Source organism: Halichondria panicea, chromosome 8 (genome assembly GCF_963675165.1).
Source record: "Halichondria panicea chromosome 8, odHalPani1.1, whole genome shotgun sequence".
NCBI classification, from domain to species: domain Eukaryota; kingdom Metazoa; phylum Porifera; class Demospongiae; order Suberitida; family Halichondriidae; genus Halichondria; species Halichondria panicea.
In genome coordinates, this window is record NC_087384.1 from 6,610,829 (window position 1) to 6,638,075 (window position 27,247).

General features: G+C 41.8%; 6 protein-coding genes and 1 long non-coding RNA gene across 13 annotated transcripts in view; all 7 read right to left on the bottom strand.

Moving 5' to 3' along the window:
• Positions 1-9: 9 nt before the first annotated feature.
• Positions 10-27,247, bottom strand: part of LOC135340503 (receptor-type tyrosine-protein phosphatase delta-like) — a 36,366-nt gene continuing 9,128 nt past the window's right edge. For 2 of the 4 annotated variants that reach the window (XM_064536849.1, XM_064536851.1), the window contains 5 exons: positions 15,809-16,105; positions 15,177-15,464; positions 15,005-15,128; positions 14,272-14,946; positions 10-108 (listed from right to left, as the gene is read on the bottom strand). In XM_064536849.1, coding sequence (XP_064392919.1) covers positions 15-108; positions 14,272-14,946; positions 15,005-15,128; positions 15,177-15,464; positions 15,809-16,105 — 1,478 coding nt within the window. In that variant the 3' untranslated portion in view covers positions 10-14. Of the gene's footprint in view, positions 109-13,628; positions 13,964-14,243; positions 14,947-15,004; positions 15,129-15,176; positions 15,465-15,808; positions 16,106-19,232; positions 20,091-20,135; positions 20,248-27,247 lie in introns of those variants that run through there. The other 2 variants (XM_064536850.1, XM_064536852.1) reach the window with 2 other exon arrangements.
• On the bottom strand, positions 336-3,733 carry LOC135340509 (uncharacterized). Its single transcript, XM_064536859.1, has 9 exons — positions 3,548-3,733; positions 3,280-3,440; positions 3,044-3,208; positions 2,857-2,981; positions 2,289-2,802; positions 1,907-2,221; positions 1,582-1,851; positions 1,057-1,228; positions 336-925 (listed from the first exon to the last, which is right to left on the bottom strand). Exons 1-9 carry the CDS (start codon positions 3,625-3,627, stop codon positions 430-432), a joined length of 2,298 nt encoding a protein of 765 aa, XP_064392929.1. The 5' UTR covers positions 3,628-3,733; the 3' UTR covers positions 336-429.
• Positions 4,378-7,544, bottom strand: LOC135340514 (phosphatidylinositol phosphatase PTPRQ-like). Of its 2 annotated transcripts, none has more exons than XM_064536867.1 (9): positions 7,384-7,544; positions 7,099-7,274; positions 6,867-7,013; positions 6,442-6,714; positions 6,098-6,385; positions 5,738-6,016; positions 5,396-5,692; positions 5,187-5,343; positions 4,378-5,052 (listed from the first exon to the last, which is right to left on the bottom strand). In XM_064536867.1, exons 1-9 carry the CDS (start codon positions 7,452-7,454, stop codon positions 4,515-4,517), a joined length of 2,226 nt encoding a protein of 741 aa, XP_064392937.1. In that variant the 5' UTR covers positions 7,455-7,544; the 3' UTR covers positions 4,378-4,514. The 2 variants fall into 2 exon arrangements, with proteins under 2 accessions (XP_064392937.1, XP_064392935.1); XM_064536865.1 differs by having other exon boundaries at positions 4,378-5,055.
• On the bottom strand, positions 7,582-11,039 carry LOC135340516 (uncharacterized). Of its 2 annotated transcripts, none has more exons than XM_064536869.1 (9): positions 10,909-11,039; positions 10,615-10,790; positions 10,308-10,482; positions 9,950-10,246; positions 9,614-9,898; positions 9,278-9,560; positions 8,935-9,219; positions 8,719-8,890; positions 7,582-8,598 (listed from the first exon to the last, which is right to left on the bottom strand). In XM_064536869.1, exons 6-9 carry the CDS (start codon positions 9,330-9,332, stop codon positions 7,974-7,976), a joined length of 1,137 nt encoding a protein of 378 aa, XP_064392939.1. In that variant the 5' UTR covers positions 9,333-9,560; positions 9,614-9,898; positions 9,950-10,246; positions 10,308-10,482; positions 10,615-10,790; positions 10,909-11,039; the 3' UTR covers positions 7,582-7,973. The 2 variants fall into 2 exon arrangements, 1 of the variants encoding a protein (XP_064392939.1); XR_010396390.1 differs by having other exon boundaries at positions 7,583-8,598; positions 8,719-8,865.
• On the bottom strand, positions 11,060-12,894 carry LOC135340521 (uncharacterized). Of its 2 annotated transcripts, XR_010396394.1 has the most exons (6): positions 12,419-12,894; positions 12,063-12,232; positions 11,859-12,003; positions 11,523-11,782; positions 11,209-11,465; positions 11,060-11,147 (listed from the first exon to the last, which is right to left on the bottom strand). It is a non-coding gene; the product is annotated as an uncharacterized LOC135340521 (long non-coding RNA). The 2 variants fall into 2 exon arrangements; XR_010396392.1 differs by having other exon boundaries at positions 11,859-12,232.
• LOC135340518 (uncharacterized) lies at positions 21,085-22,478 on the bottom strand. Its single transcript, XM_064536870.1, has 5 exons — positions 22,314-22,478; positions 22,025-22,200; positions 21,738-21,896; positions 21,389-21,676; positions 21,085-21,335 (listed from the first exon to the last, which is right to left on the bottom strand). The coding sequence occupies exons 1-5, from the start codon at positions 22,394-22,396 to the stop codon at positions 21,100-21,102; spliced, it is 942 nt and encodes a 313-aa protein (XP_064392940.1). The 5' UTR covers positions 22,397-22,478; the 3' UTR covers positions 21,085-21,099.
• Positions 22,894-25,932, bottom strand: LOC135340513 (uncharacterized). Its single transcript, XM_064536864.1, has 9 exons — positions 25,801-25,932; positions 25,533-25,708; positions 25,257-25,418; positions 24,916-25,194; positions 24,591-24,863; positions 24,265-24,543; positions 23,928-24,212; positions 23,710-23,878; positions 22,894-23,543 (listed from the first exon to the last, which is right to left on the bottom strand). Exons 1-9 carry the CDS (start codon positions 25,881-25,883, stop codon positions 23,009-23,011), a joined length of 2,241 nt encoding a protein of 746 aa, XP_064392934.1. The 5' UTR covers positions 25,884-25,932; the 3' UTR covers positions 22,894-23,008.

The following is a 27,247-nucleotide window of genomic DNA, read 5'->3' on the forward strand; positions in this document are numbered from 1 at the left end:
ACCCACCACTATCACTACATTATTACTGTGTCTCCATACAATGTCAATGACTGGTAAGGGTTCTCCTCCTGCTTCCTCACCAATGCTTGATAGTGGCCCTCCTCTGAGGTACTCTCTGACTGCACTACTGCACTGCTCGTTAAAGTTTGTCCAGGACCACTAATGCACGTAGATATCGGCTGATAATCGCTGGGCTCTTCACGCTTCATCACTACACTATAATTATGTCCTGAAACTTGAATCAGTGTTCAGAACAGAGCGGCTTCATATCCTACTCATATTATTATGTATTACTACAGTAATCAGAAATATGGCATGTTTACATGTACACTGAGTAAAAAAAACATTCCGAGTAGATCATAACAAAGCATGACAGGAAGCAATACATATAACATAACAGTCATGCAATTCTTATGTACAAAGAGTCATTCAATTCTCATGTACGGGCGGTTGAATAGTTTCATAAGGGTTGTCGTCCTCCCTCTGGAAGCTCAGTGGTTGGTACGCCCCTTCCTGAGATGTCCCACCCCCTCCAAATGACAGCAACTCGTACTGATTGTCCTCATCGTTATTCCTGATGGGCTCGTACTGTCCCTCTGAATTATTAGCCATGTCTGTCCCAGCGTCTCTTGTTGCAAAGGCCAGGTCTTGGTAGGCTGAGACTTCTTGTTTTTTGTAAGTCTTGGGGGGGATCAATGGTTGGTAGATCTTCTCACTATTTTGCTGCCCAGGTTGAGTGATGGGTGGAGTAGCTATCGGCATCATTGGCTTCTTCTCTCTCTGTTTTTTGTTTGCTGAATTCTCATATCGTATATCCACCTCTTCTTTGTACTGCACATGTCTGTGTGATGTGTTGTTGCTTTGTGGACTGCCTTTCTCTTTGAGCTCTATATCTTCAGGAACATCGTACACAGGATCTACAGTGCTGCAGCAAGTACATTAAGACAGGCAATCATTCATGATGTTATGGATACCACTATAGCTATGGAAATACCTACATGCAAACAGTTTGAAAGAGTTGCCTTTCAGTACTAGGATTATAATTATCAGTAGTACCTTTGTTGACCTTGAAGAGTCACTTGTTTGCTTGTTCTTCTCTTGTAACAACAACAACAGGTTATGCATGTTATCACAAGAGCCAGGACTACCAGAAATGCTGATAGTGCTCCAGCCGACAAAGCAATTACAAAGTTGATTTGACTGCTGGAAACTTGGAGATCAGCTAGATCTATATAGCATTAGATATTATCAGGAGCCCATAAATAAGAGAAGGAGCGGCTGACTACGGGGATCACGTTACGTAAGTGGTTACGACCGCATTTCCATATATGCAGATCACTTAAGTGGTTGAATCCCTACACGTGTTATACACAATACAGGGCTGCGGTTTGCAAGCACTTAGTCGCTTCCAAACAAGGAAGTGCGGTTTCACCGGCAATTACGAGACATGATCCCCGAGTATACGTTGAAATTAGCCGCTCCTTCTCTTATTTATGGGCTCCTGATATTATTTTGGCTACTATTACACCAATACAATCTTTCCACCCAGATCCTACAAATTCTACACACCCTATTAAGCACCTGTTCTTGCATCAGAGCACGCGCTTCTTCCTTCACCAGCTTGATTAGTAGCTGAGATACAACACGTGTAGTTAGTGAATGGTTGGAGGTTGCTCACATCCACACTACTGTTCATGGTTGTGCTGAGCCAGACATTGTTGAGGTTCTGTAAGCATGTTATCTGGTAGTACAGTAGTGTTCCATCAATGTGTAATGGTCTAGACCATTCCAGTTTAAATGATGTGCTGGTTGTTTCAGTGATACCAACATCAACTGGCCTTGTTGGTGGTACTGTAAGGAGACACATCAAGCTAGAGTAAGTACATTTTAACACACAGTCAGTTACCTGGTATTAATAAAGTAGATATATTCAGTTCTTCTGAGCAGTCGCTTTCCTGGTTTAAGTAAACTGCTGTCACACAACATTCATACTCTGTGTATGGTGTCAGTCCGGTGACCGTAGCTATGGTACTTGATGTAGTTACAGTGTGCACAGCTGGTAGATGAGAGCAATAGGGACAGCTGGTGTGATAGCAGTACACATTGAAATGGTCCACTCCATCACTGTGTGTATTTGTCCAACGTAGCTGAAGTGACATCTGAAATACTTGTGTGACTATCAGCTGTGTGGGACTGCTAGCAAGTGCCCCTATTTCATCACCTGTGTAACGAATGTGGGATTATAAATGGTTATGAGATGTCAGTATACACGTACACAATATACTTACCGTCTACTTGATACACAAACAGCCCGGGTCTTCCCACATTGGACAAACTCTCCATGTACAGTGTAGCACCAGTCAGTCCACCAGGTACAGTGAATGATCTGTTCCCATCTCCTGCATTGAATCCAATCTGTGCGCCTGGCCCCCATTGAATATCTTCATATAAAAAGCAAGCAAAAGAATCTTGTCCATTCGTCATCAAAACTACTTGAAATGTATTCTGTTGATGCATTGCATTATAGCAATTGAAAGGATAAACTTGATGCCATGTAGCGATAAATATGGATGTTGGAAAGAACCTAGTTTCTCTGTATACGTAGTCGTTCACCAGTAGGCTTGCTTGGTAGGATCCGGACACATTTACTGCTCTATAGTAAATTTCACCGCTACCGTTACAACTTATATGGATATCTCTCCAGAAAGGTATAATCAGTGGTGTCACACCAGTAAATGGTAGGGGTCTTGGACTGAAGGATCTGTATCCTTCATGAAAAGACAAAACTCCATTCGTGTTTACCTATAATATTTTTAAAAGTTCAATTAACAATGAGTTAACATTTTGGGAACTTACAAATAGCTCGCTCTGATTTTCTCCAAAGAATGGAAACGGTTGTATCACAACTGCCTCAGACGAACCATCATCTAGCATAGGCACTTGCTGATCACGATCATCACCACTTCCATAAGCCAATAAATCTGTTAAACAGATATATACATGCAAGATATTAGGGATCAACTGAAATAGTTCTTCTTAGTACCTAATTGTGCCTGACATGAAGTGCACTGAGTGACAATACACATATCTTCTCCTGTTGAGCAGTCAGCACCATTCAAAATAGAACAACCAGTTAAATTTGACTCTCCTCCTCTGCATTGAAACTTGAGTGTACTGTTGTGACATTGTCTTTGATCGTCTACGTATCCTATACACTATAGTTATTATTTGCAACCAGCTTCTTAGCAAGAAATAGTTTTAGTTGTTTGCTTTACTCACCATGTCCACAGCCCAGCTGTTTGCACACTATTGCAGCTGCTTGGTTCATAGCAGACATGTCAGCACAGACTCCACTCCATCTCCCAGCAACACACACCTCGGGAGTCCCATTGAAAGCACCTGTAACTTCCACCAATTGGATCTCTCCGTGGCTGCAGGACCTACATAACGTTTTAGTAAGCTTAAGATACTATGATGTAGACTCTAAACAAGTCTATGTAGCTATATGGTAATTTGGTACACATTGTAGCATGCATGATCAACTTACTTCACTGGACAACAAACAAATAAGAGGAATGTTGTAATTGTGAGGATGAAGCAGAGCAGCAGACTTTTAGCCATAGGCATACTGATAGTGGTGGCCTTCTTTGTGTGTAGAGTTCAGATCTAAATTTGTAATTTGAACGGGAAGTGACCTTTTTAAAAGGCTTTTATTTACTATCTATGGCTTTATGTGGCTATGCATGTGACTGTAGTGGTAGACATGTAATTCCAGTACCTCCCTATTTAGCATAGTGATAATTATTCATAGCTTAATTGTACTGTGGTTTTGCTAGGGACAACTGTTGTGCAAACACAGCACTGTACTGTCCTCAGGCTATATAGACCTCAGTACTAGTATACCTTTCACTTTGCTAAGATTACAACGACTTAGTAGATTTACAGCTGCGATAGGCCCTAGCTTGCCTAGACTGAGACTGATCATTGTATTGTGCATGTGTACATGTACATAATATCTTAAAAACATCAAACATAATAAATTTATTATATAGTTTTGTCTCATCTTGAAGCCCCTCTTTAAGATACACCATGCACCACCTCCAAATGACAGTGGCTCGTATACTGCCCTTTCTGACAGTTTCTGCACTGATCCTTGAAGTTTATTTTGGTAACGTACTTCTAGCTCTATAGGGTGGTGATCTAGTTACTTGCAGGGGATAGAGAATATTGTAGACATAGCCCAAGTTTTATAGCATAAGTCAGATACACCCACTAATCAATAAAGCACATAATTATAATATAGACAGTCACATTATAAGAGTTCACTGACATCATGGCAGTTTGTGATCCTATTGGTTTACAGTTGTGGCATCAAAATCCAGCAAACCAACACATGTGGAACAATAAAAGAGTGTACACACAAAAAAACACCACTCAAACATCAATGCAACACACACACACAGAACAAATTTTCATATAGTATTATTATTATAGTCAAAGTCATAGTTCATTTCTCATGTACGGGTGGTGGTGGTTTGAATAGTTTCGTAAGTGTTGTCGTCCTCCCTCTGGAAGCTCAGTGGTTGATACGCCCCCTCCTCCTGAGATGTCCCACCCCCTCCAAACGACAGGGGCTCGTACTGATCGTCCTCATCATTCTTCCTGATTGGCTCGTACTGTCCCTCTGAATTATTAGCCACGTCTGTCCCAGCGTCTCTTGTCTCAAAGGCCAGGTCTTGGTAGGCTGAGACTTCTTGTTCTTTGTAAGTCTTGGGAGGGATCAATGGCTGGTAGATCTTCTCACTACTTTGCTGCCCAGGTTGAGTGATGGATGGACTAGCTATCAGCATCATTGGCTTTTCCTCTTTTTGTTTTTTGTTCGTTGCAGTCCCTCCACTCGAAGCAAGCACTGGTTTCTCATATCTTATCTCCACCTCTTCTTTGTACACGTGTCTGCGTGATGTGTCGTTGTTTTGTGGACCACTTCTCAATGTACTACTGCCTTTCTCTTTGAGCTCTATATCTTCAGGAACATCGTACACTGGATCTGCACTGCTGCAACAAGTATAAGCAATTGGATACCATCAGGAGTACATTAATGGAAATAAAAAACGTTACCTTTCAGTCTATAGGACTGTATACACAATCAAAAATAATGGTGGATCAGTGTTTGCAATGGGTATTACCTTTGTTGACCTTGTTTGCTCGTTTTTCTCTTGTAACAACAACAACAGGTTATGCATGTTATCACAATACACAGAAGTAGCAACACTGCTAGCAGTACTCCAGCAGACACAGCTGTCACCAGCTGGTTGCTGTCAGTTTGTGGTTGTTGTGGTTGTTCTGTATAGTGAATAATAACTATAATATCCTTTCAATGCATTACATATCGTACCAGTATATACTAGCAGTTTGGCTGTCATGACAATAATACATTGATGGAGTCCAACGCCCACAGAGTTCCCTGCTGAAACACAGCAAGTGTAGTTGGTGTTGGCATCAAGAACAGACACATTCACAGAGGTAATGTATGCTCGTTGTATCTCCACATTGTGGTGTGTTGATGTGCAGTTGATACTGTAGAACAGGATAGCTTGTCCATAGCTCTCAGCTGGCTCTGTCCAAGTCAGCGTGATGCCGTTAGTGTAGGCCGAAACTATGGCAACTAATTCTTGTGGTTCAGTAGGAGAACCTGTATAGAAAAATAAATTAGCTTGTTCACACTGTGTCAACATGCCTCGCTCTGTCCTTGCATCCACACAAGTGTTATTTCCTTTGCCAACTTGATTAGTGGCAGAGATGCAGCAAGTGTAGTTGGTCAATGGTCGGAGGTTGCTCACAGTCTCTAGTCCATCAGCAGTGGTATTCAACCTCACAATAGTTCCATTAGCTTGCAGGCATGTAATGGTGTAGTGGGAGATGATGCCATTGATGGGTTGAGGTCTGGACCACTTCAGTTGAATGGACTTATATGTGATGCCAGGGATGTTGAGAGCCAGGGGGGCAGTAGGGAGATCTGTATCATACATTCTTTATTGTCTATTACCCATTTACACATTTGGTACCTTATAAGACTATATATACTAGGTACATGTACCTGCAGCAGTAGTAGCATTAACACAGCTTGGCGAACTGCTGAAGGTAGTATAATCATAATAGTTAAATGCTTGTGCTGTGACACAGCATTCGTATCTTGTGAACACACTCAGTCCAGTCATGTTAACAGCTGTTTCTGTGATGCTGTATATATTTCTGGTATTGTTTCCACATACCACTGAGTATAGATCAAAGTCGCCATTGATTTGTTCTGGTTCTATCCATTCTATTTGTAGCAAAGTTGGTTGGATCGATGAAACTGTCACATTTCTTGGAGGGGTAGGACGGGCTATAATTATAGTGAGACAAAAATTAAGTATAATTATATCGATCATGAAAACTCACGTTTTAAAGCACACTCTTGAGGACTTTCTCCAGCACTGTTGCTGCCTGAAACACAGCAGGTGTAGTTGCAACGATAAAAATAATAATCATGTAGGAATGTAGTTATTGAAGTTGTCTGTCGAGTATTTGTGTAAGAACACGGGTAAGAAAAATTACAGCTTATCCTGTACTCATCAATATCAGTGCAGTTGCTCATGTCTGGAGGTGACCAGGTCAATTGAATGGAGAACAGGTCAATTACTTCGATTTCCATGTTTGTTGGTTTGTGTGGGACTGAAAAGAAGAATTAGTCAGTGGTCCATACTTCAATCAATAGCAAGAGTAGATAAAAGTACTCTTATCTCTACTCTTGTCAATAGCTATAATTATAGGTGTTAATAATTATTGGTGCTTGCAGGATCATTATAGCTATGATTGTGACTAACTTTGAGCATGACAAGCCACTCCAGCCGACCGATAATTGTCACAGTAATCTAATGTGTTCAGGGAACAGTTGCTCAGTGTAGCTTCATTTCCAGTGCAGTTTACATGGAACTCGTTTATGGGATAATAGTACTCATCTGATACTGATCCTGTGCAACGGATTAGGGTAAGAGCTTTAAAATCGTTAGCGTAGGTTACAGCTTCAAGTTAAATTGACTTATTATTTAAGCAAACCTCCTTGCTGGCAAAACCCCAGTTGTCGACACACCACTCGTGTCTCTTCAAGCCCCCATGTTTCTTGACAAGGGGTGTGCCGGCGTCCTTCCACACAAACCTCCACTCTCCCCTCTCTAGAGCTGGGTCCATTAACCAGTCGAACTGTTCCCTCTGGTTCATCGCAATGTGATGCCCTGATTGAAATATTGCAAAGAGGCTTATATAGAGATCTATAGTACATTGTACAAAGTTACTGGTTCAATTTATAGATCTAGCAAATAATTTGTGTCACTTTCAACTTACCTCACTGGACAGCAAGCAAATATAAACAAGATTGCAATTGTAATACAGTAAAGCAGTAGCCTCTCAGCCATGGTTCATCAACTTAATTGTGTTGCAAGATGTTTGCAACTTTGTTTTATTATAGTAGAATGAGGAAACTGGTTTATGACGCAGACCCAGCTATGATTATGATTGTGCAACCACTTTATACCATAACAAATGACGTCGTACAGCTCTTGAACGTAATAACCACAATAATGAATATCATTAACACCACTATTATACAACCCACACGCTAATCACATGCTACACTACTGTAACTCTATGCAATGTTAATGACTGGTAAGTGTTCTCCTCCTGCTTCCTCACCAATGCTTGATAATGGCCCTCCTCCGAGTTACTCTCTGACTGCATTATTGCACTGCTCGTTAAAGTTTGTCCAGGATCACTAATGCATGTAGATATCGTCTGATAATCGCTAGGCTCTTCACGCTTCTTCAATGGCTGGTAGTGGCCTTCAGAATTGTTAGGAACAGGATCAATATTCTTATTCTCACCATCTTTGCTAGCACTGACTGTCACCATCTCGTACACACTTTGTTCTGCTCTCTTCACCAACGGTTGGTAATGGTTCTCAGAATCTGTGGCAAATCGTATCTCTCTAGTTTTAAATGCCATTTTCCTAGAGTCTCTATATTTGAAATGAGAGCTTGATGAACATCGGAGACGTCTTTATCGTAACGTCTTGGTGTGATTAACGGCTGATAAATCTTCTTATCTTCGTCCCCTAAGTCCGGTGCGTCTTTCCCACTCACCTCGGCTACAAACGCCTCGAGGCCTTGTACAAATGCGTTGTCCAGCAGTTGCGCGTGAGGTGGGACTACAGGCTCATCATCGCTCCTTTGTGGGCCTGCACTGACCTGACCCATGATGGCGGTGGCTCTTGAGGGAATGGTTGGTTGATAATTGAAATTCTCAACCATGAAGTCATCATCTTCAATATGGTGACTGGTAGGAATAGGAGGAGTTTCTGTGTTCTTTGTAAATTTGAACACATTCTTCTCCTCCTTTGGTAGGGTAGAAATCTTTTTTGGCTTGTCTGCGTACAATACTGCTGATGTGTTCACTTTCTGTTTTTGTTCGAATGTGTTCACTTTTTGTTCGCTTGTAGTGTCAGGAGATTTGCTCCTGGTAGTGTGTTGATGCTTGTTTTTAGTACGAGAGTGATTTCTGCCACTATGAAAAATAGCAAGTGATAATGGATGGAAAAAACAGGGCTGTATACACAAAACAATTTTTTCACACTGATAGCAATTACTAATAATTATATACTAGTGTTTTTGCAGTGGGTATTACCTTTGAGGACTTTTAAGAGTCACTTGTTTGTTCATTTTCCTTGTGTAACAACAGCAACATGTTATGCATGCTATCACAATTCCCAGAAGTAGCAACACTGCAGTTACTACTGCTAGAGCAGATACAACTGTCACCAGGTTGCCTTGGCTGTTGTCAGATGGTGGTTGTTGTTCTGTAGTGAATAATTATATAACTACAATGCATTTTATATCGTACCAGTGTTTATAGTTGTCATGACAATGATACATTGATGGAGTCCAACGCCCACTGAATTCCCTGCTGAAACACAGCAAGTGTAGTTGGTGTTGGCATTAAGACCAGACACTTCCACAGAGGTAGTGTATGCTCGTGGTATCTCCACACTGCGGTGTGCTGATGTGCAGTTGATACTATAGAACAAGATAGCTTGTCCATAGCTCTCAGCTGGCTCTGTCCAAGTCAGTGTGATACTGTTAGTGTAGGTCAAAACTGTAGCAACTTCTTGTGGTTCAGTAGGAGGACCTGCATGTATAGAAAGATAAAGATATCACAATAACTTATTCATACTGTATCAACATACCTCGCTCTGTCCTTGCATCCATGCACACAAGTGTCATTTCCTTCGCCAGCTTCATTAGTGGCAGAGATACAGCAAGTGTAGTTGGTCAATGGTTGGAGGTTGCTCACAGTCTCTAGTCCATCAGCAGTGGTATTCAACCTCACAATAGTTCCATCAGCTGGCAGGCATGTAATGGTGTAGTGGGAGATGGCGCCATTGATGGGTTGTGGTCGGGACCACTCCAGTTGGATGGACTTATATGTGATCTCAGTAACGTTGACAGCCAGAGTGGCAACAGGGAGATCTGAATTAGTTCATATAAAAATATATTACATAATGTTAGCACACAAAGAATACCTGGAGCAGTTGTAGCATTCACGCAGCTTGGGACACTACGATACCAGAGAAATATCACTGTGACACAGCATTCGTATCTTGTGAACAAACTCAGTCCAGTAATGTTAACAGCTGTTTCTGTGATGCTGAGTATATATCTAGAGCTGACTCTAGGTCTAGTCTGTGTCCCACACACCACATAATATTGACTGTATCGTTCATAGATTTGTTCTGGCTCCAGCCACTCAATCAGCATTGATGTTTGTGAAGGCTGGACTGTCACGTTTCTTGGAGGGCCGGGCCGAGCTGTACATTTGATAATAATTAGGAACGTAAGAATAATTACGAGTTACTCACGTCCCTCCACATAGACAGCAGGACCTACTCCAGCACTGTTGTTACCAGAAACACGGCAATAGAAGAAGCAAGAATTGAAATACTCATTATCATAAGGATCATGGAGTGTCACACTCAATGAATGACTTGAAGTCTCTTCCATGAAATAATAAGACCTATAACACAATAAATCATCGTAACAGGTAATTCTGTAGCCATCCACATCGGTACAGTTGCCCATGTCTGGAGGTGACCAGGTTACTTGAATGGAGGAAGAGTTAATCCGAGTGATCTCCACATTTGTTGGCCTTTTAGGGGCTAATAGAAAAAGGAACATGGTGAGATTTGGGTTAATGCATGTATTCAACACATGACTTACTTGAATAACAAGACACTCCGGCCCCTACGCCGCTGCCACAGTTACTTGAATAGTATGTCACAGAACACCCGCTCAGTGTAGCTTTATCTCCAGTGCAGTTGACTTCACTGATATCGTATGGAATATAGTCCTGATAACTCTGGTATAGTTCTGATAACTCCTGTTACAAAGCGTCCTGTGTAAAGGGAAAGATATTTTAGTTGAGATCTATAGCAAATTATATAGAACTGAGTTCAATGCTTAATCACTCACATCAACTAGATTTATAGCAATGGACGTATCAGTTGATAATCCTATACCAACATACCTCCTTGCTGACAAAATCCCAGCTCTCGACACACCACTCGAGTCTCTTCAATCCCCCAGGTATCTTGACACGAAGTGTACCACACTGATTCAAAGCAAATGTTCACTCTCCCCTCTCTGGAGTTGGGTCCATCTGCTAACCTAACCTCTCCTTCTCTTCCAAAGCAAAAGATTGCCCTGTAATGATGCAGATATGCAAAGCTGACGTAGACTACAGAAGGATTGATGGAGGATCGATCGTCTACTATTTACTTACTAGATCTACTAGACTAGGTAGCCTATGATTCCAGCTTACCTCACTACTGGACAGCAAGCAAATAGTATGACTATGAAGAAGGTTGTAATTGTAATACAGCAAGGCAGCACCCTCCCAGCCATGGTTGTTGCTTTGTGGTAGATGTGTAACTTACACATCTACCACAAAGCAACAACCATGGCTGGGAGGGTGCCAGTTGCTAGGGCTACCCCACCTCAAAATAAATGAGGTAGGGCTCAGGTTTGTTGCAGACAGCCATGGTGGAGCACTAGGGGGAGCTGTGTAGACAAGAATTAAGGAAATATACTAGCCCTTTACACTCGGGGTTTGAAGGCTTACCTATGGTCACAGTGGTAGAACTGTTTAATTTGAGCTCCGACCAGCCACACTGTTAGCGCTCACATAGAAAGTGTATGTTGTGAGTGTCAAGCCATTGATTGTTAAACTTGTCGATGTAGTTTGCATTTCCTGGTTATTGTAGGATACCCGATATCCAGTTATATAGTAGTAGTTCGTTGATGGGTGTGACCACGATATTTGAACTGATTGTGGACTCTGAATAGTTCCCCGCACAGAATTAGGTCTACCTGGAACAGCTGCAGTGTGGAGAATAAGAGTTGGATTACTGACCTGATACAATGTAATCTCCTTACACAAAGAAGTGCATCTTGAAGAGCTACTTCCAGCACTGTTGTAGCTTCAGATGCAGCATCGATAGTTGCAGCTAGTAACATCAGCAGCAGAATAAATAGTGAAATTGGTTTGTATTAAACCAGGACACCCAGGAGCTGTACAGGTGACTCTATATAGCCATCGATATTTCTGCAGCTGCTTGTACTTGGATAAGACCACGTGAGACTAAATAAGATAGAACTGAGAATACTTATTGAAGGGTTTGATAGAGAATTTGGAGCTGTGCATAGAGTATGAAATGAATTTATGATTACAGCTCTGTATAGCATGGGAACATCTAGCTAGTGAAGACTCACTATTAACATATCGACATCCAACACAACAGCTTGTGAGCATGAACCAATAAGGGACATAACACTGCAAGAACTCAGATCACTCTCATGTCCAGTATACAGTCAACTTCCTTGAAATAGCTAGAATTGTACGGAGTAGATGTGATATCTGCAAACATGTAATATTATAATAAAACCGCATTAATTAACCTATATAGTCTAACTGACAACTGGGTCCACAGTAATCCAATTGTCTGCATACAACATAAGCCAGGCCTATCGAGCGGGTACAAATGCTGTACCACGTCTCAGCTCCGTTGCATACCTCTACCCTCCCAGTTGTAGGCCAGGTGTTGTCTTTTAATCTGACGTCATTTATCGTACACCCTTTGCAACTTCTAAAAAAGAAACTATGCAAACTCAACACGAAGACAGTACAATATGCTATAGATACACTGTAACTAAGTGCATTTTACCATTAACTTAATCACCGTTTCTCTACCACGCTGAAACTAGAACGAGCTATCAGTATAGAACTAGAACTAGCTATCAGTATAGCTATAGGCTATTGACATGAAACTGACCTTAATACTTGCCACAAGAGCAATGGTAGGAGCACAGCCACAATCCTTTTAACCTGCATTCCTAATTAGTTAGATCTATAACTCTCTCCTAATAGTTATATAACATGCATCAATTCTCTATAGCCTGGCCCAATGAACAAAATTCTTCAACTGTACTGACACACTAATATTACGATGTGTTAACGTGTTATGGTTTGCTCAGTACACGTGCACAGCAATGTTTGCAAGCGGTCTAACAATGAAAGTTAAAATGTTGGGGTTCAGAACAACTGAACTGCACTAACACAAAATAATTATGATGCAGCTATCAAACACATGAAAAACAATAATATGAATGTTTATAGTATGGTTCGCGCAGTACACAGCAATTTTGCACTGATATAAGTAACAATGAAAGTTAAAATATTGGGGTTTTTATTTTGGCTAGAAGCTCCAAATTTGAAGCCTTGGTTGTGGTACATTGCTTCTTGTCGTCATGGAAACATCGGCTCTCATTTGCGGGACAGCATATCCAACTGGTGGATCAAGTTTAGACTGGCGGCGACAGCCCCTTGCGTGCGTAGCGCGAGGGACTGGCAAACTGCCTATCAGTCACTCGTCTCAGCTGCAACGAGCATTGCAGCCTATCAGATTGCTCAACGTCATATAATTGTAACCGCACTTACACTTTAGGGGATTCAGTACATTCCATAGTAGCTAAATCTCATAGCAAAATTTAACCGCATTATCTATAATGATATTCATGTTTGGTAGTGTCATATGATCTATACACTTCCGCTGAGACGAGTGACTTATAGGCAGTTGGCCAGTCGCTTGCGCTACGCAGTAAACATAAACAATATACACTATCACATACTACCAAGGGCGATTGACCGCCGAAACTACACTACTGTGTCTCTATGCAATGTCAATGACTGATAAGGGTTCTCCTCAGGGGCGGATCCAGAGGTAGTTCGTTGGGTTCGTACGAACTACCCTTCCACTAAGTTGATACTTTATATTACACCTGGCTAGCTAGCTTACTGTCATGACAATAGGGTACAAAGTTCTCTCTGCATAATGTGAGGGTGGGGCTGGTACTCTCTGCATAATATGAGGGTGGGGCTGGCTATATTGACTCATCCAGCAATGGTCGCAGTGATAATTGAGCCTGGCCATGAATCCTAACAAAAGGTTTAGATTGCAACCCTCCATTGACTCCTGGTTAAAGTTTCAGGTAAGGGAGAGTTCATGGCACTGCATACTGAATGATAGACACTGTATAGATTAATTATAATTGCTATAATAATTATATTGACTAATATAATATAATCTAGATGATCTACAGCCAGTCTCCTCTTCAAGAGAACCACCAGCCACCACCGTCTCTTCTCCAGTCATCAACGTCTCTCCTCCAGCCACCACCGTCTCTCCTCCAGTCACAACCATCTCTCCTCCAGTCACAACTATCTCTCCACTGGAACCACCAGCCACCTCCATCACCCCTCCATGTTCATCGAAGCAAGCAACGAGATCTTCCGCTGAGGATCAGCCAATGGAGCTCTCCTGAAAGAGAAGAAAGTGCAATCACTATCCCAGAGCATGAGAATGGCTTTGCCTTGTGTTCTTTCAGATATTATATAATTTATGTTTTTGTATAATGTTTTTGTTGAAGGGAATGTGGTTAATTAATGGGCGTGGCATGTAAAAGGGGGCGTGGTCAGCCAAAAATTTCGGCGCTATGCGCCGAGTAACACTTCTTCTTGTCCACGCTTCGCGCGGCCAAGAAGTAAGAACCCCCCTTCCCTAAATCCTGGATCCGCCCCTGCTCCTCCTGCTTCCTCACCAATGCTTGATAGTGGCCCTCCTCCGAGGTACTCTCTGACTGCATTACAAAACTAGTCTGTCCACGACTAATGCATGTAGATATCGGCTGATAATCGCTAGGCTCTTCACGCTTCATCAATGGCTGGTAGTGGCCTTCAGAATTGTTAGGGACAGTCTCAATATTCTCACCATCTTTGCTAGCACCGACTGTCACCATCTCGTACACACTTTGTTCTGCTCTCTTGGTAATGGTTCTCAGAATCAGTCGCAAATTGTATCTCTTTAGTCTGAAATGCATTTCCCTAGAGTCTCCTTTTGATCTATTTGAAGTGAGAGTTTGATAAACATCGGAGTTGTCTTGGCAACTCTCTTCGTAACGTCTTGGTGGAATCAACGGCTGGTAGATCTTTTCTTCGTCCTCTAGGTCTGGTTCGTCCTTCCTCCTCACCTCGAGGCTTTGTACGAATTCGTTGTCCAGCAGGTATGATCGAGGTGGGACTGCAGGCTCATCATCGCTCCTTTGTGAGCCTACACTGACTTGATCCATGATGGCGGTTCTTGAGGGAATGGCTGGTTGACCATCAAAATTCTCGACCATGAAGTCATCATCTTCAAGATAGCGTCTCGTGGGAATGGAAGGAATTGTTTTTGCTTTTTGTTCAGTTGTGTTCAGTTTCTGCTCATTTGTAGACTGATGCTCGTTTTTAGTACCAGAGTGGTGTCTGCAGCAATAAAAACAATTTTAAATTAAAATAGCAAAATGAAAATGGATGCACTTACTTTGCGTTGTCTTTTATCTGTCTTTTCTTTCTCCGACACAAACAAATTACGATCAAGAAAGCATTTGAAATCACTACCACTAACGCAAATGCTCCACATCCTATCAATATTCCGTACTTTACACCTGTTTGTAAAAGTACACAATGTAACGTTGGCTATATATAGTACTCACCTATTGCCGTAGTAACAGGTCCGTACACAGTGTGGGGCCCTTCCCCAGCAGCTGTCACGGCCGATAACTGAAACCAGAAAGTAGTGAATTCTTCTAGAGATTCTATAGTTGTCATGACACCCACTTCTGGCATTCTAGCGATAACAATATTGTCAGCATTCAGAATATACATATTGTATCTGGTAATGATCCCGTTCTGATCTTCAAGGGGAGGTGGGCTCCAGAACAGCTGCACTGAGGAGTCACGCAATGATCCATGCCGTACATTCTGTGGAGGGCCACTTGGTCCTGTTACAGGTGCAGAATGGAATTAACAGCATGCGCTGTAACAATATTCATTTCACTAATATGTAGGCAAGGGAATCTAAGTTTAAATAAGGCTATAATGGGAAACAAGGGTTCTACAAATTAATGTACTCAAGGGCTTATAAGAGAAGAGGGCATGCAACTCACTACTACCCTACGTAATCACCATACTTCATATCAGAGGCAGGATCTATATCCTATAAATAGAAACCAGTAGTGTGCAAAAGTCAAGCATTCCGCCCAATTGGAATAAATCCTTGACGTAATGTAGATCTAGTAAACACATTTCTTCCTAGCAATAATCAGCACTGACACCATGCACTTACTGTCCTCTGGCATTTGGAAGGGTGGTAGTGACTGGCTGTATGGACCCCTAGCAACAGTGTACGCTGCCACAGTCCAGCTGTACCTATAGTGTGGGTGTAAGGATAACTCCAAGCTTGTTCCGATTGCTTTGGCTTTGTGATCCTCGCACTGTCCCTCTGGTTCAATCTGACACACCCTCACTTCATAGTGGCGAATGATTCCATTCCTCTGGTAGTAGGGAGGTTCAATCCAGGAGAGCAATACAGCAGTGGAGTTAAGTGCACGTTGACGGACATTTGCAGGAGACCCAGAAGGGGCTATATAAACAAATGCTAATATTAGGAGTGCATGAATACACACCTGGTTCTGTGAATGAACAGCATGCACCGTGACACTACATAATGTCATACATACACTACCGTATAGCAGGTAATTTTCGTGGGGTAAAAAATTCGTTTATCTGGAAAACGATGGTTTTCGTGAGTAAAAATTTCGTTTAGTCTCGTTACTTGTACTGCATTCATACGTTCCGGTAAGCCACGCCTACATTAACATTTCGTGGAGGTCAGCTTACCCACGAAAATAACGAATTTTTTACCCCACGAAAATTACCTGCTATATGGTATTTAAATCTATTTTGGCTCATAGTAATGGTACCGTAGGCACATGCAATGGCCAATCTAGTAAATAAATAAAGGTATGCTGTGATAATGGGGAAATAAGGTATTACATTCCTTCTGTAATAATTAGCATTGACATCACTTACTGTCCTCGCATTTGGAAGGGTGGTAGTGACTGGCTGTATGGACCCCTAGCAACAGTGTAGGCTGCCACAGTCCAGCTGTACCTATAGTGTGGGTGTAAGGTGGATAACTCCAAGGTTGTTCCAGTTGCTTGGTGATCCTCGCACTGTCCCTCTGGTTCAATCTGACACACCCTCACTTCATAGTGGCGAATGATTCCATTCCTCTGCTGGTATGGAAGTTCAGTCCAGGAAAGCATTATGACAGTGGGGTTAAGTACTCGATGATGGAGATTTACAGGAGACCCAGAAGGAGCTATATAAAAAATTAATTGATGAAAAAATTAATAACAATAACAAATGTACTCACCTCCTTCCAGTGTACGCTTATTAACGCAAGTGGTGCTTTCCCCAGCATTGTTCACAGCTGACACACAACATCGATACATAGTATTTGGCTGCAAAGAACTAACTGTGTATGACACAATATTTAAGTTCAGTGTTGCTATTATTTGTGCTCCAGTGTTGCTGTAGGAGGTCTCGTCGCAGCTGATAGTGAAGCTATATGGGTGACCGTACGTGTTGCTAGGCCTACCCCAGTTCAAAATAAATGAGGTAGGGCTCAGATTTGTTGCAGACAGTTGTAGTGGAGCACTAGGGGGAGCTGTACAGACAATAATTAATGAATGTGCAAGGAGGGGTTTGAAGGTTTACCTATGGTCACAGTGGTAGAACGGCTTTGACTCCGACCAGCCACACTGTTAGCGCTCACACTGAAAGTGTACGTTGTGAGTGTCAAGCCATTGATTGTTAAACTTGTTGATGTAGTATGCATTTCCTGGTTATTGTAGGATACCCGATATCCAGTGATATGCTGGTAGTTCGTTGATGGGCGTGACCACGATATTTGGACTGACTGTGGACTCAGAACCGTTCCCCGCACAGAATTGGGTGTACCTGGAACAGCTGCAGTAGTGTGGAGAATAAGAGTTGGGAGTTAACACTGACATGATACAATGTAATCTCCTTACGCAAAGAGGTGCATGTTGAAGAGCTACTTCCAGCATTGTTGTAGCTGTTAATGCAGCATAAATAGTTGCAGCTAGTAACACCACCAGCAGATTAAGGGTGAGAGTGGTTTGTGTTGTTGATGCTACACTCAAACTGGAACACCCAGAAGCTGTACAAGTGACTCTATAGCCATCGATACTTCTGCAGTTGCTTGTACTACTTGGACGAGACCATCTGAGTCTAATTGAGGTGGAACTGAGAATACTTATTGAAGGGCTTGTTGGAGAAAGTGGAGCTGTGCATGGGGTATGAAAGGAAGTTATGATTGCAGCTATACAGCATGGGAGCATCTTAAGACTCACTATTAAAATTTTGGCAGTCAACAACAACAGCTTGTGAGCATGAACCAGTGGGAGGAGTCGTAATACTGCAAGAACTCAGATCACTCTCGTGTCCAGCACAGTCAACTTCCTTGTAATAGTTAGAACTGTACGAAGTAGACGTGGTACCTGCAAACATGTATAATTTAGATCTATAATAAATATATAGTGTGAACAGACCACAAAACCACAACACACTTGAGAGTCACCGCCTACTGCTATGAAGTGCAGTGTATTATCAGAGGAGGTTGGCCACGCGTCATCAATCATGTGACATTCCTAAGGTCTCTGCTCACGTTACCATAGATACCGAATAACTGTGTGATAAAAAGTTATGGATATTCTTGCTTTGCTGACTTGTAACACCGGACTAGCTGTGTCTGTTGTCTGGCCGGACCAAGATTAGCTAGACTATAGGGTAGAGTATAGTTCAGCGGTGCTGTATGCAGCTTGCATTGTACTGGCTGGCAAGAATCTAGTAAACACTGTATGCACTGATAACTCGCCAGAATAGAGGGGATCGCTGGGGATCGGGTTGGTTAATGAATACTTTATATTCAAAGTAGCCAGAGAGATACATAAATGTTGCCTTCAGTCTCCAATGACCGTGCAACACCAGCTAGAAGTTTACATAGAAAATCCTTGTCAATTTCTGCGCCAGCTCAGCAAAAAAAGTGATGCACGTGATCGTGTCCAACCTCCTCTGGTGTATTATGGCAATTAAAACTGGCAAATATGCATACATGAAAAAGTTATTATGTTCTTGTCTTTTTGTTTTTACTTTATTTGATTGTTCGTTGTTTACAGGACGACCTGCATTAAAACGCATTTCCTGCCCAAATAAAAAGTTTTCTAGGATAGATAGGTTTCTATGCAGCAAATGACTTTCAGAGCATGACATTATTAACATACAAAGTACACAACCACAAAGAATGAATATTGACATAAAGAGCACTTGTTGCCTTTTGATCTCTGAGATCAAAGGAATAGCAGTGCCAGTATATGGGATAATGTAGAACCAATATGGTATATTGCAAGTGACCTTTAATCCAATAAGCCACACCTATTCTCTCCCTAGTTAAGATCTAGGACCACCCTCCACCCAATACTTCAAATTATTGGTTTTATAGTGCACACTGAATGAGACATTTGTGGTTCCTGTGGTAAATGTACTAGACAGCATATGCGTGGTTTCGATGCACGTATATTTAACAATATTGTAATTCCAGCCACCAAAAACAGAACAAAACTACCAAATTATTATTCATATCTATGTAGCAAGTGGGGTCTATGCTGGTTTCTATATGCAGCAAATGACTTTCAAGGCAACAAATTAGTTATGTAATAACTAAACTTAAACAAACAATACAATACACCAAGACTACTCTCTTGAATACACCCATGCTACACTAGTGTCTCTATGCAATGTCAATGACTGGTAAGTGTTCTCCTCCTGCTTCCTCACCAATGCTTGGTAGTAGCCCTCCTCCGAGTTACTCTCTGACTGCATTACAAAACTGTTTGTTAAAGTCTGTCCATGACCACTAATGCATGTAGATATCGGCTGATAATTGCTAGGCTCTTCACGCTTCATCAGTGGCTGGTAGTGGCCTTCAGAATTGTTTGAAACAGTCTCAATATTCTTATTCTCACCATCTTTGCTACCACCGACTGTCACTATATCGTACACACTTTGTTCCGCTCTCTTCACCAACGGCTGGTAATGGCTCTCAGAATCTACCGTAAATCGTGTCTCTTCACTCAGTATGGTAAAGTCACTTTTCGATCTGTTTGATGTGAGGGCTTGATCCTGCTGCAGGCTCATCAGCGCTTCTTTGCGGACTTGCACTGACTTGATCCATGATGGTGGTTCTTGAGGGAATGGCTGGTTGACCATCGAAATTCCCGACCATGAAGTCATCATCTTTAAGATAGCGTCTCGTAGAAATGGGAGGAGTTTCTGTGTTCTTTGCATTTTTAAACAAATTCTTCATCCTTTGTAAGGTAAACCTCTTTTTTGGCTTGTTTTTTTGTTGGGGTTTATTTCCGTATAATACTGCTAATGTGTTCACTTTCTGTTTCTGTTCGGATGTGCTCAATGTCTGTTCATTTGCGTTCCCTTTTTGTTTGTTTGTAGACTGATGCTCGTTTATAGTACCAGAGAGATTTCTGCAGTAATTAATTAAAATAGCCAAATAAAATGAATGCACTTACTTTGTGTTGGCTTTTCTCTGTCTTCTCTTTCTCCAACACAAACACAGTACGATCATAACCACTACAGCTATTGCTAACGCTCCACATGATATAATCGTTCCGTACTTTACACCTGTTTGTAAATGTATATACACATTGTTGCATTTTGAGTGGGCAGATCAAAGGAAACACTGTGCCAATATCTGCCATATGGCACAGGTCAAGCCTTGAACTGTGCCACTATGTAGATACTGGCATAGTATGGCTGAAGTTTACCTAAAGCCCACCCTTCACCCAGTAACCTGAAACGGTCCCTTTTATAGTATAACACTGTTAAACAGATTCAGTGCCATTGGCTGGTTGTGGTTGGGACCACTCCAGTTGGATGGACTTAAATGTGAGCTCAGTGACATTGACAACCAGAGGGGCAGTAGGGAGATCTGGGATTATTATAGTGTACCAACAATTATTGCATAATGTTAGCACACATGGAATACCTGGAGCAGTTGTAGCATTCACGCAACTTGTACCAGAGAACTCTCACTGTGACACAGCATTCGTATCATCTTGTGAACACACTCAGTCCAGTAATGTTAACAGCAGTTTCTGTGATGCTGTATATACATCTAGAGCTGACTCTTCTAGGTCCATTTTGTGTCTCACACACCACATAATATTCACCAATGATTTGCTCTGGTTCTAGCCACTCAATCAGCATTGATGTTTGTGAAGGCTTGACTGTCACGTTTCTTGGAGGGCTGGGGGTTAGCTTTAATTTAATAATAATAAAAAGGAATCTCACAAGAAATAAAGAGCACTCACGTCCTCTTATATAGCTAGCAGGACCTACTCCGGCACTGTTGTTACCAGAAACACGGCAATAGAAGAAACAAGAATTGAAATTATCATCATCAAAAGGATCGTGGAATGTCACAAATCTATAGCAATGGACGTATCAATTCGACCATAATTATGATTGTCATGTCTACTTCCTTGCTGACAAAATCCCATTATTCGTGAACACACTCAGTCCAGTAATGTTAACAGCAGTTTGGGTGATGCTGTATATATGTCTAGAGCTGACTCTAGGTCTAGTCTGTGTCCCACACACCACATAATAAGCATCGAAAAGCCCATAGACTTGCTCTGGCTCTAGCCACTCAATCAGCAGTGACGTTTGTGACGGCTGGACTGTCAAATTTCGTGGAGGGGTGGGGATAGCTGTATAAAAATGAAAATTTAATTGCATATACATGACGTTATAATACACTCACGTCCCTCCACACAGTTTTGAGGACCTTGTCCAGCATTGTTGTTGCCCGAAACACAGCAAGAAAAGGTGCACGAATCGAAAATACTATACCTAGAAGTGTATTGTATTGTTGCATTTAAAGAGTGAACTGTTATTTCCGTGAAGTAGAAATAGCAATGATCGTAACAGAATATTCTGTACTCATCCACATCAGTGCAGTTGCTCATGTCTGGAGGTGACCAGGTCACTTGAATGGAGTACGGATTAAGATTAACGCCAGTGATCTCCACATTTGTTGGGATGTTTGGAACTAATGGAAAAGGAACATGATGAGATTTGGGTTAATGGATGTATTTTAACACATGACTTACTTGAATAACAAGACACTCCGGCCCCCACGAAAGTATCACAGTTACTTGACGGGTAGATCACAGAACAGTTGCTCAGTGTGGCTTCATCTCCAGTGCAGTTGACTTCACTGATATCGTATGGAATATAGCGCTGATAGCTCTGACCTGTTACTAAGCTTCCTGTGTAATGCAAGTGCAAGATATAAAATCTATGTATAATAATCGTGTACACTAGAATTCAATGCTCATAAATCTATAGCAATGGACGTATCAATTCAACCATAATTATGATTGTCATACCAACATACCTCCTTGCTGACAAAACCCCAGCTCTCGACACACCACTCGTGTCTCTTCAATCTCCCAGATGTCTTGATATGGAGTGTACCAGCGTCTATTCACACAAATATCCACTCTCCCCTCTCTGGAGCTGGGTCCATCTGCTAACCTAACTTTTCCTTCTCTTCCAAAGCAATAGTATCCCCTGTGATGATGCAGATATGCAAAGCTGACGTAAACTACATAAGGAGGAGGATCGATCATATATTATTTGCTCACTATAGATCTAGCTATTGATAGCCTATGATTCTAGCGTACCTCACTACTGGACAGCAAGCAAATAGTATGATTATAAGGAAGGTAGTAATTGTAATACAGCAAGGCAGCACCCTCTCAGCCATGGTTGTTGCCTTGTGCAAGATGTATAACTAGACTATATAATGGGATTATGACCAGCTAATGATATAACTCTTTGAATGCAACCACTTTATATAGGCCAAAGTACCACAACAAAATGAATATCGTTAACATCATCGCTTGTAACTTACATAACCACAATAATGAATATCATTAACAGTACATACAATACACCCACTATCATATATATCACACTACATTGTACACTACTGTGTCTCCATGCAATGTCAATGACTCATTGACATTGCATGGAGACACAGATTGACTGGTAAGTGTTCTCCTTTTGCTTCCTCACCAATGCTTGATAGTGGCATTACTGCACTGCTCGTTAAAGTCTGTCCACGACTAATGTATGTAGATTTAGATATCAGCTGATAATCACTGGGCTCTTCACGCTTCATCACTACACTAAAATAATGTCCTGAAACTTGAATCAGTGTTCAGAATAGAGAGGCTTCATATCCTACTCATATTAATACAGCAATCAGAAATATGGCATGTTTACATGTACATTGAGTAAAAAAACATTGTACATTGAGTAAAAAATAGACATAACAAAGCATGACAGGAAGCAATACATATAACAATCATTCAGTTTATGTACGAATGGTGGTTTGAATAGTTTCGTACGTGTTGTCGTCCTCCGTCTGGAAGCTCAGTGGTTGGTACGCCCCCTCTTGAGATGTCCCACCCCCTCCAAACGACAGGGGCTCGTACTGATTGTCCTTATCATTCTTCCTGATGGGCTCGTACTGTCCCTCTGAATTATTAGCCATGTCTGTCCCAACGTCTCTTGTCTCAAAGGCCAGGTCTTGATAGGCTGAGACTTCTTGTTCTTTGTAGGTCTTGGGAGGGATTAATGGCTGGTAGATCTTCTCACCGCTTTGCTGGCCAGGTTGAGTGATGGGTGGAGTAGCTATCAGCATCATTGGCTTCTTCTCTCTCTGTTTTTTGTTCATTGCAATCCCTCCACTCGAAGCAAGCACTGGTTTCTCATATCGTACATTCACCTCTTCTTTGTACTGCACGTGTCTGTGTGATGTGTCGTTGTTTTGTGGACCACTTTTCAATGTACTGCCTTTCTCTTTGAGCTCTATATCTTCAGGAACATCGTACACAGGATCTGCAGTGCTGCAGCGAGTACAAGCAATTACAATGTTATGGATGCCTGGATACCATACGCTAGCTATTGAAATGAAAATGGTTACCTTTCAGTAGCTACTATAGGACTGTATACACAATCAACAAATCACAATCAAAAATAATGGTGGAACACAGTGTTTGCAGTGGGTATTACCTTTGTTGACCTTGAAGAGTCACTTGTTTGCTCGTTCTTCTCTTGTAACAACAACAACAGCAGGTTATGCATGTTATCACAATACACAGAAGTAGTAACACTGCTAGCAGTACTCCAGCAGACACAGCTGTCACCAGGTTGCTGCCAGATTGTGGTTGTTGTGGTTGTTCTGTAGTGAATAATAACTATAATACCCTTCAATGCATTACATATCGTACCAGTATTTATAGCAGTCATGACAACGATACATTGATGGAGTCCAACGCCCACAGAGTTCCCTGCTGAAACACAGCAAGTGTAGTTGGTGTTGGCAATAAGACCAGACACATTCACAGAGGTATTGTATGCTCGTTGTATCTCTGCATTGTGGTGTGTTGATGTGCAGTTGATACTGTAGAACAAGATAGCTTGTCCATAGCTCTCAGCTGGCTCAGTCCAAGTCAGCGTGATACCGTTAGTGTAGGCCGAAACTATAGCAACTTTTTGTGGTTCAGTAGGAGGACCTGTATATAGAAAGATAAAATAATAGCTTATTCATCTACTGCATCAACATGCCTCGCTTTGTCTTTGCATCCACACAAGTCTCATTTCCTTCACCAGCTTGATTAGTAGCAGAGATACAGCAAGTGTAGTTGGTCAATGGTTGGAGGTTGCTCACAGTCTCTAGTCCATCAGCAGTGGTATTCAAGCTCACAATAGTTCCATTAGCTGGCAGGCATGTAATCGTGTAATGGGAGATGATGCCATTGATGGGTTGTGGCCTGGACCACTCCAGTTGAATGGACTTATATGTGATCTCAGTAACGTTGACAGCCAGGGGAATAGTAGGGAGATCTGAATGTATGTATACCAACTGAAAAATGTTAGCTAAATAATCATACCTGGAGCAGTTGTTGCATTCATACAAGTTGGGATGCTTTCAATAATATCAAAGTAGAATATCACTGTGACACAGCATTCATATCTGGTGAACACACTCAGTCCTATAAAGTTAACGGCTGTTTCTGTGATGCTGCGTATATTTCTAGTCTGTGTCCCACACACCACATAATAAGCTAAGAACCGCCCAAGGTCTTGTTCTGGCTCCATCCACTCAATCAGTAGTGACGTTTGTGAAGACCGGGCTGTCACGTTTCTTGGAGGGGTGGGGAAAGCTGTACATTCAATACAATACAGGAATGACACAATATTTATACAAGCACTCACGTCCATACACACAGTTTTGAAGACCTTCTCCAGCACTGTTGTTGCCTGATACACAGCAACGGAAGAGGCAGGAGTCGACTGAATTAGAGTATTGTATTGTTGTATATAAAGAGTGATCTGTGTTTGTGTTTTCTTCTGAGATGTAGTTGCAATTGCTAATGCAAACAATTCTATATCCATCAATGTCGGTGCAGTTGCTCATGTCTGGAGGTGACCAGATCACTTGGATAGAGTATGAAAAAATGTTAGTGATCTCCACATTTGTTGGGCTGTTTGGAGCTAAAAGAAAAGTAAAACCTGATGAAATTTCGGGTTATGGATGTAATTAACACATAACTTACTTGAATAACAAGACACTCCGGCCCCAACGTAGCTGCTGTCACAATTACTTGAATAGTCAGTCACAGAACACCCACTCAGTGTGGCTTCATCTCCAGTGCAGTTGACTTCATTGATGTAGTTTGGAATATAGTTCTGATAACTCTGACCTGTTACTAAGCGTCCTGTACAATGGAAGGGCAAGATATTTTACAATGTATTGCAGTATAAATGTAATTACTCTATAGAGCAATGGACATACCTATATACCTATATATATATACCATCATGCAACACACCTCCTTGCTGACAAAACCCCAACTCTCGACACACTACTCGAGTCTCTTCAATCCCCCAGGAATCTTGACACGGGGTGAGCCACACTGAACCAAAGCAAATATCCACTCTCCCCTCTCTGGAGCTGGGTCCATCTGCTAACCTGATCTCTCCTTCTCTTCCACCACAATAGTATGCCCTGTAATGATGCAGATATGCTAAGCTGACGTAAACTACATAAGGATTGATTGACATCTATATTTCCTTTCTAGATCTAGGATTCTAGCTTACCTCACTACTGGACAGCAAGCAAACAGTATGACTATGAGGAAGGTTGTAATTGTAATACAGCAAGGCAGCACCCTCCCAGCCATGGTTGTTGCTTTGTGCAAGATGAGCGTAGCTTTATAAAATAAAATGTAAATGGCCATGGAATGAGGAAACTGGTTTATGACGCAGACCCAGTTATGATTACTCTTAGATCATGTTTGCCATAAATACTGCAATTTGATTGGCTAAAGGAAGTGTTCTATCCAACTTAGAAAATCATGTACTTATTTAGAAAATCATGTACTTCACTTAGAAAATCATGTAGCAAAGATTAGATAAGAACATTCAAATCTGATTGGCTAAATACTCATGGTTGCTATGATCTAAAATGCTTAGACACTGTTTAGGAAGTTTCCACATGATTTAGAAGTCCTCAGGGCTAGTAGAACCCTCACTGCGTTCGGGATACTACAACCAGCCCTTTGGGCTTCTAAATCATGTAGAAACTTCCTAAACAGTGTCTAACTATTATTTAGCCTCGATCCCAGGGCGAGTTTTCGCTTTTATAACGGTTGTTCGCCTAACCATTATAAAAGCGAAAACTCGGCCTGGAATCGAGGCTAGATTACTCTTTGATTATGCAACCCACTTTGTAAAGAAAAGTACCACAACAAATGAATATCATTAACAGCTTGAAAATACAATACACAAATAATAATGAATATCATTAACAGTACTAAACAAACAGTACACCCACACACTAATCACATGCTACACTACTGTGTCTCTATGCAATGTCAATGACTGGTAAGTGTTCTCCTCTGCTTCCTCACCAATGCTTGATAATGGCCCTCCTCCGAGTTACTCTCTGACTGCATTACAAAACGGCTCGTTAAAGTCTGTCCACGACCATTAACGCATGTAGATATCGGCTGATAATTGCTAGGCTCTTCACGCTTCATCAGTGGTTCATCAGTGGCTGGTAGTGGCCTTCAGAATTGTTAGGAACAGTCTCAATATTCTTATTCTCACCATCTTTGCCACCACCGACTGTCACCATCTCGTACACACTTTGTTCCGCTCTCTTCACCAACAGCTGGTAATGGTTCTCAGAATCTGCCGCCAATTGTGTCTCTTCACTCAGTATTATAACTTCCCTAAAGTCACTTTTCAATCTGTTTGAAGTTAGGGCTTGATAAACACCGGAGTCGTCTTGGCAACTCTCCTCGTAATGTCTCGGTGGGATCAACGGCTGGTAGATCTTATCCTCGTCCCCTAGGTCCGGTACGTCCTTCCCACTAACCTCGGCTACAAACGCCTCGAGGTTTTGTACGACGAATGCATTGTCCAGCAGGTGCGTGCGAGGTGGGACTGCAGGCTCATCATCGCTTCTTTGCGGACTTGCACTGACTTGATCCATGATGGCGGTTCTTGAGGGAATGGCTGGTTAACCATCGAAATTCCCGAC

Bases quoted from the DNA above. Each gene is read 5' to 3' on its own strand.
- LOC135340509 (XM_064536859.1), bottom strand. From the start codon at position 3,627: ATGCCTATGGCTAAAAGTCTGCTGCTCTGCTTCATCCTCACAATTACA. The intron at 2,803-2,856 runs GTAAGTTCCCAA...AAAATATTATAG, and splicing joins AAAATCAGAGCGAGCTATTT to GTAAACACGAATGGAGTTTT. The intron at 1,852-1,906 runs GTAACTGACTGT...GTCTCCTTACAG, and splicing joins ATCTACTTTATTAATACCAG to TACCACCAACAAGGCCAGTT.
- LOC135340514 (XM_064536865.1), bottom strand. From the start codon at position 7,454: ATGGCTGAGAGGCTACTGCTTTACTGTATTACAATTGCAATCTTGTTT. The intron at 6,715-6,866 runs GTTAGTCACAAT...TCTTCTTTTCAG, and splicing joins AGTGGCTTGTCATGCTCAAA to TCCCACACAAACCAACAAAC. The intron at 5,056-5,186 runs GTAATACCCATT...TACTTGTTGCAG, and splicing joins AGCAAACAAGGTCAACAAAG to CAGTGCAGATCCAGTGTACG.
- LOC135340516 (XM_064536869.1), bottom strand. From the start codon at position 9,332: ATGAAGCTGGCGAAGGAAATGACACTTGTGTGCATGGATGCAAGGACA. The intron at 9,220-9,277 runs GTATGTTGATAC...CTATACATGCAG, and splicing joins GGATGCAAGGACAGAGCGAG to GTCCTCCTACTGAACCACAA. The intron at 8,599-8,718 runs GTAATACCCACT...TATTTTTCATAG, and splicing joins ACTCTTAAAAGTCCTCAAAG to TGGCAGAAATCACTCTCGTA.
- LOC135340518 (XM_064536870.1), bottom strand. From the start codon at position 22,396: ATGGCTGAGAGGGTGCTGCCTTGCTGTATTACAATTACTACCTTCCTT. The intron at 22,201-22,313 runs GTACGCTAGAAT...GCATCATCACAG, and splicing joins GCTTGCTGTCCAGTAGTGAG to GGGATACTATTGCTTTGGAA. The intron at 21,336-21,388 runs GTGAGTGTATTA...ATTTTTATACAG, and splicing joins TCAAAACTGTGTGGAGGGAC to CTATCCCCACCCCTCCACGA.
- LOC135340513 (XM_064536864.1), bottom strand. From the start codon at position 25,883: ATGGCTGGGAGGGTGCTGCCTTGCTGTATTACAATTACAACCTTCCTC. The intron at 25,419-25,532 runs GTGTGTTGCATG...TCCATTGTACAG, and splicing joins GGGGTTTTGTCAGCAAGGAG to GACGCTTAGTAACAGGTCAG. The intron at 24,864-24,915 runs GTGAGTGCTTGT...TTGAATGTACAG, and splicing joins TCAAAACTGTGTGTATGGAC to CTTTCCCCACCCCTCCAAGA.